Source organism: Schistocerca gregaria, chromosome 5, assembly GCF_023897955.1.
Source record: "Schistocerca gregaria isolate iqSchGreg1 chromosome 5, iqSchGreg1.2, whole genome shotgun sequence".
NCBI classification, from domain to species: Eukaryota; Metazoa; Arthropoda; class Insecta; order Orthoptera; family Acrididae; genus Schistocerca; species Schistocerca gregaria.
Window position 1 is genome coordinate 199599554 of NC_064924.1, and position 14289 is coordinate 199613842.

At 40.4% G+C, this 14289-nt stretch overlaps 1 protein-coding gene across 4 annotated transcripts in view; it reads left to right on the forward strand.

The window, feature by feature from the left end:
* LOC126272502 (uncharacterized) overlaps positions 1-14289 on the forward strand; it is a 139118-nt gene that overhangs the window by 80401 nt on the left and 44428 nt on the right. For all 4 annotated transcript variants that reach the window (XM_049975393.1, XM_049975395.1, XM_049975394.1 and 1 more), the window contains exon 5: positions 7493-7767. In XM_049975393.1, the coding sequence (XP_049831350.1) occupies positions 7493-7767 (275 nt within the window). The remainder of the gene's footprint in view (positions 1-7492; positions 7768-14289) is intronic.

Sequence of the window (14289 nt, forward strand, 5' to 3'; positions counted from 1 at the left end):
CTGAAGAAGAGAAATTTGTTAACATCGAGTATAGATTTAAGTGTCAGGAAGTCGTTTCTGAAAGTATTTGTATGGGGTGTAGCCATGTATGGAAGTGAAACATGGATGATAAATAGTCTGGACAAGAAGAGAATAGAAGCTTTTGAAATATGATGCTACAGAAGAATGCTGAAGATTAGATTGGTAGATCACGTAACTAATGAGGAGGTATTGAATAGAATTGGGGAGGAGAGGAGTTTGTGGCACAACTTGACAAGAAGAAGGGACCGTTGGTAGGACATGTTCTGAGGCATCAAGGAATCACAAATTTAGCATTGGAGGGAGTGTGGAGGGTAAAACTCGTAGAGTGAGACCAAGAGATGAATACACTAAGCAGATTCAGAGGGATGTAGGTTGCAGTAAGTACAGGGAGATAAATAACCTTGCACAGGATGGAGTAGCATGGAGAGCTGCATCAAACCAGTCTCAAGACTGAAGACCACAACAACACAACAATGACATGACAGACAATATAAAGACCAAAATGCAAGCTTTCATTGCCAGTATTTGCATTGTTGGTGATATTTGTTCTATTGGCTTTATGCCATGTTCCAAAGTGTAATTCTCTGCCTAACATTTCATCTTCCAAAGCTGGAGACATCTTCAGAGTCTTTGTTGTTGTTTGTTGTTGTCTTCAGTCCTGAGACTTGTTTGATGCAGCTCTCCATGCTACTCCATCCTGTGCAAGCTTATTCATCTCCCTGTACTTACTGCAACCTACATCGCTCTGAATCTACTTAGTGTATTCATCTCTTGGTCTCCCTCTACAACTTTTACCCTCCTCACTGCCCTCCAATGCTTAATTTTGTGATTCCTTGATGCCTCAGAACATGTCCTACCAACTGGTCCCTTCTTCTCGTCACGTTGTGCCACAAACTCCTCTCCTCCCCAATTCTATTCAATACCTCCTCATTAGTTATGTGATCTACCCATTAATCTTCAGCATTCTTCTGTAGCATCTTATTTCGAAAGCCTCTATTCTCTTCTTGTCCAAACTATTTATCGTCCATGTTTCACTTCCATACCAAGGCCATAACTATTTCTGATGAAATGCTGTCTACTCCTGAGGCCTTGTTTCGACTCAGGTCTTTCAATGCTCTGTCAAACTATTCACACAGTATCATATCTCCCATTTCATCTTCATCTACATCCTCTAACATTTCCATAATATTGTCCTCAAGTACATCGCCCTTGTATAGACCCTCCATATACTCCTGCCACCTTTCTGCTTTCCCTTCTTTGCTTAGAACTGGGTTTCCGTCTGAGCTCTTGATATTCATACAAGTGGCTCTCTTTTTTCCTAAGGTCTCTTTAATGTTCCTGTAGGCAGTATCTCTCTTACCCCTAGTGAGATAGGCCTATACATCCTTACATTTGTCCTCTAGTCATTCCTGCGTAGCCATTTTGTGATTCCTGTTGATCTCATTTTGATATGTTTGTATTCCTTTTTGCCTGCTTCATTTACTGCATTTTTATATTTTCTCCTTTCATCAATTAAATTCAATATTTCTTCTTACCCAAGGATTTCTACTAGCCCTTGTCTATTTACCTACTTGATCCTCTGCTGCCTTCACTACCTAATCCCTCAGAGCTACCCATTCTTCTTCTACTGTATTTCTTTCCCCCATTCCTGTCATTTGTTCTCTTATGCTCTGCCTGAAACTCTGTACAACGTCTGGTTTAGTCAGTTTATCCAGGTCCCATCTCCTTAAATTCCCACCTTTTTGCAGTTTCTTCAGTTTCAATCTACAGTTAATAACCAATAGATTGTGGTCAGAGTCCACTTCTGCCCCTGGAAATGTCCTACAATTTAAGACCTGGTTCCTAAATCTCTGTCTTACCATTATAAAATCTATCTGATACCTTTTAGTATCTCCAGGGTTCTTCCATGTATACAATCTTCTTTTATGATTCTTGAACCAAGTGTTAGCTATGATTAAGTTATGCTCTGTGCAAAATTCTAACAGACGGCTTCCTCTTTCATTTCTTAGCCCCAATCCATATTCACCTATGTTTCCTTCCCCCCCTTTTCCTACTGTCGAATTCCAGTCACCCATGAATATTACATTTTTGTCTCCCTTCACTACCTGAATAATTTCTTTTATCTCATCATACATTTCATCAATTTCTTCATCATCTGCAGAGCTAGTTGGTATATAAACTTGTACTACTGTAGTAGGCATGGGCTTCATGTCTATCTTGGCCACAGTAATGCGTTCACTATGCTGTTTGTAGTAGCTTACCCTCACTCCTATTTTTTTTAATCATTATTAAATGTATACCTGCATTACCCCCATTTGATTTTGTATTTATGACCCTGTATTCACCTGACCAAAAGTCTTTTTCCTCCTGCCACTGCTCTTCACTAATTCCCACTATATCTAACTTTAACCGATCCGTAGAATGCCAGTTTTCTTTCTTCTGATAACGACGTCCTCTTGAGTAGTCCCTGCCCGAAGATCCGAATGGGGACTATTTTACCTTCGGAATATTTTACCCAAGAGGACGGCATCATCATTTAACCATACAGTAAAGCTGCATGCCATTGGGAAAAATTATGGCTGTAATTTCCTCTTGCTTTCAGCCGTTCGCAGTACCAGGACAGCAAGGCTGTTTTGGTTAGTGTTACAAAGCCCGATCAGTCAATCATCCAGAATGTTGCCTCTGCAACTACTGAAAAGGCTGCTGGCCCTCTTCAGGAACCACACATTTGTCTGGCCCCTCAACAGATACCCATCTGTTGTGGTTGCACCTACGGTACCGCCATCTGTATCACTGAGGCACGCAAGTCTCCTCACCAGCGGCAATGTCCATGGTTCATGGGGGTACAGGTCACTAACATACAGCGTAAACAGCAGGGATTCCAACTCTCTTTCATGTAATGTGACAGAATTACTTCTACTTCTGTCAGTGGCTCCCCATCCAGCATAACAGGGTGTCTGTACCTTCCCTACCAAGAAATCCTTAGTCCAGGCATAAATTTCCCTTGCTACCCCATATGAACACGTTTTATCTGATATGTGTTGATGTGATCCTTTAGTCAGATACTTGTGAAAGTCATGGAAATTGCTAGGACCAGTGCTTTCAGGATGTCTTATGAGAATTAGTTGGGTTTCACATGGCTGAAGTTTATCAAATCTGTGCTGGTTAACATTGAGATGCTTTCACACAGAATATTTTCTAAGATTCTACAAAACATGGAAGTCATTGCTATTGGGCAATAGTTTTGCCGATCATTTTTGCTACCTACCTCTTTGAGGTATGTACAATGTATGGTGGTTAAGAGAGGGACTAATTCAGCTGCAAATTCTGTTTAGAATTTGACAAGGATTCTGTCAGGGCACGAGACCTTGTTCAGTTTTAGTGATTCCAGCTATTTCTCAATGTTGCTGAAAATAATCTTCATACCAGAACGAAATTTTCACTCTCCAGCAGATTGTGCTCTGATTTGAAACTTCCTGGCGGATTAAAACTGTGTGACACACTGAGACTCGAATGTGCCATAAAGTTTCAGAACAGTGCACGCTCTGCTGCAGAGTGAAAATTTCATTCTGGAAACATGTCCCAGGCTGTGGCTGAGCCATGTCTCCACAATATTCTTTCTTCTGGTAGCGTTACTCCTGCAAGTTTTGCAGGAGAACTCCTGTGAAGTTTGGGAGGTAGGAGACGAGGTACTGGCGGAAGTCCAATTGTGAAGATGGGGCATGAGTCATGTTTGGTAGCTCAGTTGGAAGAGCACTTGCCCGCGAAAGCCAAAGGTTCGCAGTTCGAGTCTCGGCCCGGCACACAATTTTAATCTGCCAGGAAGTTTTAATCTCCATACCACTCATCTTTGCGGTAGTGTGAGAATTAAAATGAGATAGTATTCCTGAGTCTCCATTTGTAAAGGAACATTTGAGACTTCGTGATTTCTGCTTTTACTCTTTCAGTTCTTATGTCATCTGTGAGCATTCGAACACTAACTTCTCTGTTCCTAACTGATTTTATGTATGACATGATTTTCCACTAACTGTTGCGTTACTAATTGATTTTATGTATGACCAGATTATCTTTGGGTTTTGTGAGGTCTTTTGATAAGATTCTGCTGTGGTAGTCATTGAAGACTTCACATATTGCCCTTTTGACAGCCAATTGCATCTCATTCAGCACATATAGTATCATATCAGAGATCAGTAATTTTTTTATAGAGATATAGTTTTGCTATTTGTGTGTACTTAAAACAAAAAACTATGTTTCCTCTTCTACAATCTATTTCTTTTGTCAGAATTGCAACTGCTTTTTGAGACAAAATTAATCCTAATGCTGAGTGTAATAAAGGTACTGCATTAGAATTTGTAATAAAAAAAATAATAAAGTTAATTAGGTAGTTTGATAACTGAATAATTATCATGTTAAAATTACAAAGAAACAAAAAGATCATCTACTACCCACCTTTAGGGGTGCAGTTCCTAGTACTATCTGTTGTGACAAGGAAGGTTTCAGTTGGGTGAAGGGTGAAAATTGATTTGAGATGTCCCATGGGATAGTTGGTGCCTTTTGTAACAGTGGATGAGACCATTGTTCTGCACCAACATACCAGGTACACAAAACCTATTAACCATTGAGCAGTACCTGTCTCAACACCTACTTGAAATTCTCCCTCTTTCATTGTTACATTTGTCATCTTCATCCTTACTCATAACTTTTTCACCATTGAGGGCCATATCCACAAACAAATGAGGGAGACATCTGTGGAAGCCATGATACCTCATCTTACATCAACATTGTCATTGACTACATTGAAGAGGTATTCCTCAGCACTCAGCATCTGTGCCACCATAGTTTGGTAAAGTTTCATTGGCAGTCCATGTGTAATGTGGATTCATGGTGAAGAACAATTCCTACATTTCCTGTAACAGCTTAATTTCTTTTCCCAACTTAAATTTACATTTTAATTCTCCAAAATTGAAGTCACTTTTTTGAGCGTTGATCACCATCTAGTTGCATCCAAAACTGAATCAACATCAAACCAATCAATAAGCTGCAATTCTCCACTTTGCCAGCTGTTATCCCTTCCATGTCAAACACCCCCTTCCCTATAGCCTGGCTATTAGTAGTAAAGATATCTGCCCCAACACCAAATCCCTCTACATATCTCTGAATAACCTCTCCCAGGCCTTTGTCTGCCACAACTTCCCCACTGAACGCATCCATAAATAAATTTCGCAGTCAGTCTCCCCCTCTGGCCCTCCAATCAACATAACTCTCACTCTCAGAAAAGTTGTAAGCACCTTCTTTGTCAACAGTTTCTGTCAGAGTCTTGAATGCCTCAATAGATTAGTCCTCCAGGACTATAGCTTCCTGAAATGTGGTTTAGAAATGAGAACATCAGTCCTTGATATCAACTCCCCACTGCCCACTGTCACCTTCCATTGCCCTCCTAACATCCTCGACATTCTTGTAAAATTGTGATTGTCCCTGAACATTACCTCTACCCTTAGGTTTCTAACCCTGAAGTAGCTCCCACTGTAAAATCTACGTGCGCACACACTCACTACCATTGATTCCAGCCCCACCACAGGTAAATTCTACAACATTAGTAGCAGCGCAACATTTGAAACTATTATTTTCACAAACTGGTATGTTCACTGCCTGGCTTATTATGTAGCATGAAAGCATAAATGGACCCAAGATAACAGTCTGCCAGTTGCTGAGCAGATTCGGCAGGGTGACCCAAGAGACCTGAAAGAGTGCTTTACAATGTGGGCCATTTGTATTCTCCCATTCCTCATTAATTTCCTTAAACTCTGGGCTTGGAAGCTTGCTATTGAATGTACATTCCATCCCTCCACAATCCTGTGCTTAATCACCAGTAATGAAAAGCCCCCTTCGACCTTTATGGTAAATATTCAACATTTACTGTATTATTTTCTTATTTATTTACTCTTTTACCTTTATTTTCAGCCCCCCCCCCCTTTTTTCCACTCTACCTTCTCTCTTCTTTTCTTCTCTGTCCCACTATCTACTTTTCTCTTTTTATTCCTTAACTCTCAAATAGGTGTGCCAATTTTCTTAACACAAGTGGATGCATTGCATACTTTGTACACATGTAAAGAATATCTGTGTTTATGTTACCAGGGCATACATACTGAGCAAAATCAGAGTTTAATCTTAGTTTAATTCAACAACAATAAAATGAACTTATGTGAGGTAAACCACTTACTAATTTAACAGTAATAAAATAAACTTTCATTGTATCACTCTGTTGTTGCATACAAGTGTTACTCCACAGTAATGATCCCCTCAGAGTATTAAACAGCGTAGTTGCATTGGATCCCTGCCAAACGCTTAATTTGATTACTAATGATCTCATAGACAACCACCTTCTTGTGGGATTGTACTGCTAGCTCAGTATCTGGGTTATTTTCTTGCATGGATCATAATTCTTCGTTGCTGTTTATTTTATATTACTGCTGCTCTCTTGGATATAGGACAAGACAACTTAACAACTGTGTTAGCTGGAACAGTGATGAAGGAATAGGTAGGGGCTTACAATTGTAAAACAAAGATGGACTGGTACGAGACAATGCTATTTGTAGTTGTAGTACCCACTGGAGGGTAATTTTATTTTCTTTCCACTTTTCATTTCTCTAATTTGTCTCCATCTTTTAATGCTTTATGTCTATCATTTCTATTACCTCTGTACCAAAGTTTGCACATTGCTTACCAACATACCACCTTTCATGTCCTCTCTTGACAATTTTTTCATTGTTATGCCCTTACAACGAGCATGTATCTCTCAACCTAGAGTCTGAGTGACTTGCCCTCTCTCCGCTAATCCAACCTTCCTTTGTCAGTCCCTCTTCCTATTTTGCTGGAAGAGTGTTTAATTCTGAAAGCTAGTATTATTATTTTCTTTTCAAGTGTTTGTGCGAGCAGTACTAGGAATTGTGTCTGCTGAATGTAAGTGCAGACTAACCTTTTTGTCTGTGATTTTATTGATTTCTGTGATTGAATTTTCCACTTAATTCAGTAATTATTCTGTGTTATTTGTGTCAATTGAGTTTATACCTATTAAGCCATCGGTTCGGTCTACATTTTTGTAAACCACAATTTGCAGAGGAAAATTGGTATTCTTTAACAATAATCATTTACATTATCAATGTTTACTTTAATGTTTTATTAGTAATATCTTGATTTGTCTCTACTGTCTCTAAATCATTTAAGATGAATGCCTTCAGTGATGGACCCTGGTTGATTGACAATTCATTTATCGTAGTCTCATTCAGTTGGTGCTCCATGTCTAAATTGCTTTTATTTCATCCCTTCCTTTTGTCTTGCCTACACAGAGCATACCTGAAGTAATTCATCCCTTAGGGTTCTTGCTGTAGTTATTCTCAGGATATTGCTACATGAATAATTATGTGCAGATAGAAATGTATCTGATGATATGTACATTTCATTTGCAAAACAGGTTTTGCACAGGCCTATTTCCTGAAGGTGAAGGAGACATTGGAAGGGAAGGATAGTGATACTTATCAACTGTTTTTGGAAGTTCTAAATGATTTTGGAAGCAAAATAGCTACTGTTCCTGACTTGTACAGGAAGGTGTCTTCTGTTCTGCACAACTACCCTGATCTTGTCTCTGAATTTGTAGTTTTCCTTTTGCCAGAGCAAGCAATGCAGTGTGGGAAATTAATGGAATATTTGATACTCACAAAGATGAACAACTTTTTCAAGAGGCTGGAAGTAAGTATTCACAAGATTTGCATTTTAAAATGTAGTGTAAAATTAAGGAAATAATTTGTTGTGCTGAATGGGCTGGGGCGAAGTTTGGGCATGGTAACATCTGTAGAATACAATAAACAGGTTTGAACAGTAGGAAGGAATTTTCATGTATTATTAAAGAATGTTTTTCAGTCAGACTTTGTAACATTGACCACAGCCATTTGTTCTTCCAGTTTAAGACTTTGCGACATCTAAGGAAAAATGCAATTCAGTTGCAGTCAATCAGTCATGACCATTGTGTATGATTTATTTTGCTGTATCTAACTTTTTTTTCTTCAGGGTTTGATATTTTATACCATATTCTTTGCCAGTGTTTTAATCACTCCTGAACACTATGTTTATTCATTATAGTGTCCACATTTCACATTCTTTGCCTGAAAAATTGTCAGAATTTTGCTGAAGATTATCATGTCCTACAATTTTGGATAGCCCACAAATGAACAACTGCCCATTGGCAGTCACCAGTAGTCTGTGATGGTACTATTAGGGCTTTAATCTGTTAGCTTAGTGCATCCCATTCATGTTCAGTCAGTTTAAGTCTAGGAAGTGAACTGGGCACTATAGTGTGCTCATATTTCAGGCATTTGTCCACCAGGATAGCCCCATGTGATCAGACATTGTGAACCATCAGTTGGATCCCACATCTATTTGCAAAACAACCATTTCAACATATCAGCCTTGTGGACCACACTCTTCACAATCCTCACTCTCCAGGGTAATCCACGACTCATTCATAAACAGGAAATTACTCCACTGTTCTTGGGTTCAGTCCATATGGGCAAGACACAACATTGTTTCATTCATACAAGGGTTTAGTAACTGCAGAAGGCATGACTAGACCACTACTTGACTCGATCGGAGACTTGGTAACAACTGGGGAAAAGAACTCTGTGAATGGGACTAACTCGCCGTGCAAATAGAACTATGAGAAGCATAGCACCTGTGCCCTGGGGGATGTGTGAATGACAATAACTCAGCATACAGCTGGTGTGGGCAACTAATGACTGAGCACATGACAACTCTCAGCATGAGTGCTAGAATACGTCCACTGCAGTCTAGCTCCCCAGGAGCACTGAACCGTGCTGCTTACTGCCACTCACAAGTAAACATTGACAGTTCTTCTGCCTCCATCAGGACAGGGGAATGCATCTAGTGAAACCTCTTATAGCTGATGGTACAGTATAAAGGGAGCTATTTGATCCAGAGGTTGTCATCGGTTCTGTGATGGGGGCGAGTACTGTGAAGTCTTTAGAAAAACAGACCAAGATACGTAATGATCCTGGCTCTGTATTTTATCGTATCTTCAAGATTGCCCCTGAAAACTTTAGAGAACATGCAAGATTGCTTCTGCATTCCCTAGTCATATTGTCACCATTGGAGAAGATTTTAATCATCCAACAGTCAGCTGGGAACATTATGGCATTGTTGCATAGATCAACAACTTGATATCTGTCATTATATTCTCAGTGGATGCATTTATTTGGTACATTTGAAGAGCTTGAAACTTTAAGCAATTAAAAAAGTATCCACAGCAGTTGTTAAATGAATTAAGCAATTTATGTAACAAAGCATGTTTCAAAATATTTTCTGATCTTTTACAGTGTGTCTTCTCCCTGTATTTTCGTTTTACCTTTGTAGTGTTGCCTTTTGTGCAGTTTACACTTAACTTTATTTATCAGTTGGTTTATAGAGCTTGCCTGTCAGTGAACAGCTTGCCAACCACAGATTGCCTCGGCAAGCATACATAATCTATTCTGCTTCTAGTTCTCGTCTAACTCATCTACACCAGTAGTTAAGTGATTTTTTTCGCTTGCTTTCACATCATTCACAGCATTTTTTTATATTGTTCATATTTTTAACCTTATATTTGTAATTTAAGATTTAGCAATTTCATACCATTATGTAGTTAACTGTAGCTTTCAGTTATGACAATCAGAGCACAGATATATGAGTGCCTGTCTTGAGTCTGCTTAGTTGATGGGTTACCATATAATGTATTCAAGTACGTATAGTTGTATATAGAAGTTATTTTCGTTTCCAGTTTAGTTTCTTAGTCACTTACGAGTTGCATTTTGTTTGCTTTTAAATGGTTTGTCTGACGATGAATTGGTAATAGCTCGAAACAGTGGTGTTCCCATTTGACGGTTTTGGCCACAGCCTGTGTCAGAAAAAAAGAAACACATACCATTCATTCACACACACAAGCACACTTCACACACACGACTGCCGACTCCAGCAGAATGCAACTATCACATGGGATGGAAGCAGCAGTCTCGATGGGGCAGGGAAGGGGAAGCGGTAGCAATGTGCGGCTTGGGAGAGAGAAGCACTGTATGATGGAGTGTACAGGGACTAGAATCCACCTTCAGAAAAGATTTCCCAATATTTAAAAGTAGATTAGATGTTAATAAATTTCTCTTTTTCAGAAGGAATTTTGTGCTATTTTCAGTCTGCATTTTACAACCGGTCATTATCAGTTATTTTGCTGTCCAGGTAGCAAAACTTGTCTAATACTTTAGTGTTTTGTTTCCTGATTTACATTTTCTCCCTGAACTTTAATTCCTACTTCAAATTTTCTTTAATTTCATTTACAGCTTGTTCAGTGTCCAAATTGAATAACTTGGGGGATAGGCTATAACCTTGTTTCACTCCTTCTCAATTAGTGCTTCTCTTTCATGTTTCATTTGACTCTTATAACTACAGTCTGGTTTCTGTACAATTTGTAAATAACTTTTCACTCACTGTATTTTATCTCTGCTACCTTCAAAATTTTAAAATGTGTACTCCAGTCGACATTGTCAAAAACAAAGAATGGAAAGTCCAGGATGGAATGACAACAAAATTTTGAAAATGATTGACTGCTATTCACCATGTAGAGGAGCTGTTGAATTGCAGACAGGCACAATGACAAGTGTTGCAACGGCGATCGGAACAGTCAGAGGGTTGAAGTGACTGAAATGTGGCGGGACCCACAGAGCGGCCCACGAACAACAACACAACAGGAGAGGACGGACATGACCAACGAAGGACCTTATGACAACAACAACAAGAATGGAACAACAGAGTCAAGAAAACCAAATAAGACAACCACGTCCACTCGTAAAGAAAACATGAAAGTAAATACACTGTCTAATCCGAGGCAATATGTACTGTGATGTACACAAGGTTAGACTGGCAGGCTGAGCGACAGGCAGGTGCTTAAGTACTCTATTGGGGACGCCGCTATTGGCCGTTGCAACCACGTGTTCTACTGTGGTGCCCTGACTAAATGCGGGCCAGGAGGCGCGCGCCGCCACAGCGTACAGCACGATGGTGCAGAGACCTCTATTGGTCTCCGACGTCCATGACGTCAGGCGGGGATTCAATTCCGCGGCGCGCGGGTACCAGACTAAGACTGTACATTTTAGCTTTTGGCCAAAAGGCCTTCTTCTGAGGTAGAAAACAGACACATTCCCACAAGCACAACTCAGACCCACATGACCACTGTCTCTGGCTGCTCTGAGTTGTAACTGTGCCTGATTGGAACAGCAATCAGATGTTAGCTATTAGAATGAGATATGGGATGGGATGCGGAGGGGATGATAGCAGAGTGGGGTGAGGGAAGCTGTAATGCTGATTGCGGGAGCATGCAGGGGTGTGGTGGAAACAGGTTAGGGCTGCTAGGTTTGGGAGGGGGGGGGGGGGGGGAGGAAGGGGAGTGGAGGAGGAGAGAAATAAAGAAGGAGAAAAGAACTGTGGGTGCATTGGTGGAATAGAAGGCTGTGGTGTGATGGAGCAGGGGCAGGGAAGGGGATAGGTAAGTGGAGGACTGGGACTAGAAAAGGTAGAGGCCAGGGGGATTCTGGAAACAAAGGCTATATTGCAGGGAGAGGTCCCACTTGCGCAATTCAGAAAAGTTGTTATTGATAGGAGGTATCCTAATGGTGCATGCTGTGAAGCAATTGTTGAAATGAAGCAATGTGTGGATGGCAGCATATTCTGTAACTGGATGGTCCAACTGTCTCTTGGGCACAGTTTGTCGATGGCTATTTATATGGACAGACAGTTTGTTAGTCATTGTGCACACACAGAAAGCAGCACAGTGGTTGTAGATTAGTTTGTAGATCCCGTGACTGCTTTCACAGGTAGCCCTGCCGTTGATGGGATAGGAGATGACTGTGGTGGTGGTGGGAGGATGTATGGGAAAGACGTTGCGTTTAGGTATATATTCAGGGATATGAGCCATGAAGAAGGGGTTGAGGCAGAGGTGGAGTATGGATGGGCAAGCATATTGTTTAGGTTTGGTGGGTGCCAGTAGACCATTGTTGGAGGGATGGGAAGGATAGTGTGTAGGCTATTCCTAATTTCAGGACAAAATGAGAGGCAGTCAAAACCCTATTGATAATTCAGTTACTGCAGTCCTGGGCGATGCTGAGTCGTCAGGGGAGCACTTCTTTGTGGCTGGATGATGAGTATGTGGGAGGTGGTGGGTGACTGGAGAGGTAAGGCACTGGAGATCTGTTTCTTTGCTAGATTAGGTGGGTAATTTTTGTCTGCGAAGGCCTCAGGGAGACACCTGATATATTCGGAGGGGGGCTGCTCATCACTGTGGATGTGATGATGATGGGGGGATTGGTTGTGTGGGAGGAACTTCTTGGTATGGAATGGGAGGCAGCTGTTGATGTGGAGGTATTGCTGGTGGTTGGTAGGTTTTATATGGACAGAGGTACTGAAGTAACCATCCTTGAGGTGGAGGTCAACATCGAGGAAGGTGGCTTTTTGGGTTGAGGAGGACCATATAAAGTGAATGGGGGAGAAAGTATTCAGGTTCTGATGGAATGTGGATAAAGTGTCTTCACCTTCAGTCCATATCACAAAGATGTTGTAAATGAATCTTGACCAGGTGAGGGGTTTGGGATCCTGGGTGGTTATGAAGGATTCCTTTAGATCAGGCCTGTTCACTGCTCTGCTTGTGCCAGCTGGCTCACATTCATACCTTTAAGCAGTGAGCGGTCAGCTGACTGACAATGAGTAATTGTGGGGGGAAGGGGAGGGGAGGGGCGCAAGAAGGAATCGGAACAAGGCAGCTCAGTGTGAGAAACTATTGTCAGTGAGTCTATTCTGTAGTTACTATTGTTAGTTCTACAGGGATGTATCACTTCATGGTGGCTAATTAAAGCCTTCATGATGGATTTATTTCCTAAGATGGTTGCATTGATGAGATATCACAGTGAAATGAAACTTACATTTCTTTCAGTTGACGAGGCAAAGAATACGGGACAGCTAAGTACGGAACCAGATAATACTTAAGAATGTTTGGATGAAGTTTAAACTGACATCAACATGTATTTTGTGACAATGTTATTCACACATTAAAAATAAAAATACTGGATGTCAATCAGTTATACTAATTTTGCATTTCACTAAAGCATCTATGTCTGAGCACTGCTAATTTGAAGATAACCTATAAAGTTGCAGTCTGTGAATGAGCTTCTGGGGATAGTCTTTGTTCTCTTTACTGTGGAGTAGCTGCAGACTTAAGTGGTCATGGTAATTGGTTTTGACTAAAAATTTTATGTGAATCTACAAGACTTATTACGAAATTTATCATGCAGCTCCCTGTGACACTATACGTGTATAATATCTAGCTGTGATGAGGCATCCTGCATTGATAACTTGTAAGTTGAAGTTACTGTGTCTGACCTTCTCTTTGAAGTTCATAATTTGGCCACAACGCTACTTTTTATCAATTTAAAAAGAGTTACTCTCCACTTTAAGCACTGTGTCATTAAGTGTATATAGTTACATCTAAGGGTACGGTGAACTAAACAAGCAGCCATTTCTGTGAAGAAAGCACACAGTTTGCACTTTTCCCGCACTACATAGTGACGTCTGACCATCCCATTTTACCCTGAGCACTCACTGCCCATGCAGCAAGCGAGCATGAGCACTCATGCTCGCCTGGCGGTCTCATAACTGTCATGCTCTAAATGGCCCATGAATAGGTTATCTACTCGTTTCAGTAGATTGTCAATGTGTGTCTTCCAGTTTAAATTCTGATCAATACTGACACCCAGAAATTTTGAACAATCTGCTTTAGCTAAAGATTTTTCCCCACACTCTATATTTATTTCCGTTATTATGCCTTTCCCTGTACTGAACTGTATGTACAGTGTTTTTTCAAAGTTCAATGAAAGTCCATTTGCAGAAAACCACCTAATAACTCTTTGAAAAACATATTTGTATTTTCCTCAGCTGATTCTTGCTTTTTAGGCTTGATTACAATACTTGTGTCATCTGCAAAGAGAACCAAGTTTGCATCTTCATGAATATAATTAGGCAAGTCATTAACATATATTAAAAACAATAAAGGCCCCAAGACAGAACCCTGTGGTACCCCATTCTTGATACATCCCCAGTCTGAATAATCTGATGCCCTTTGTGTACTATGTGGGTTTACTGTTTCAACCTTCTGCATTCTACCAGTTAAATATGAAGTGAACC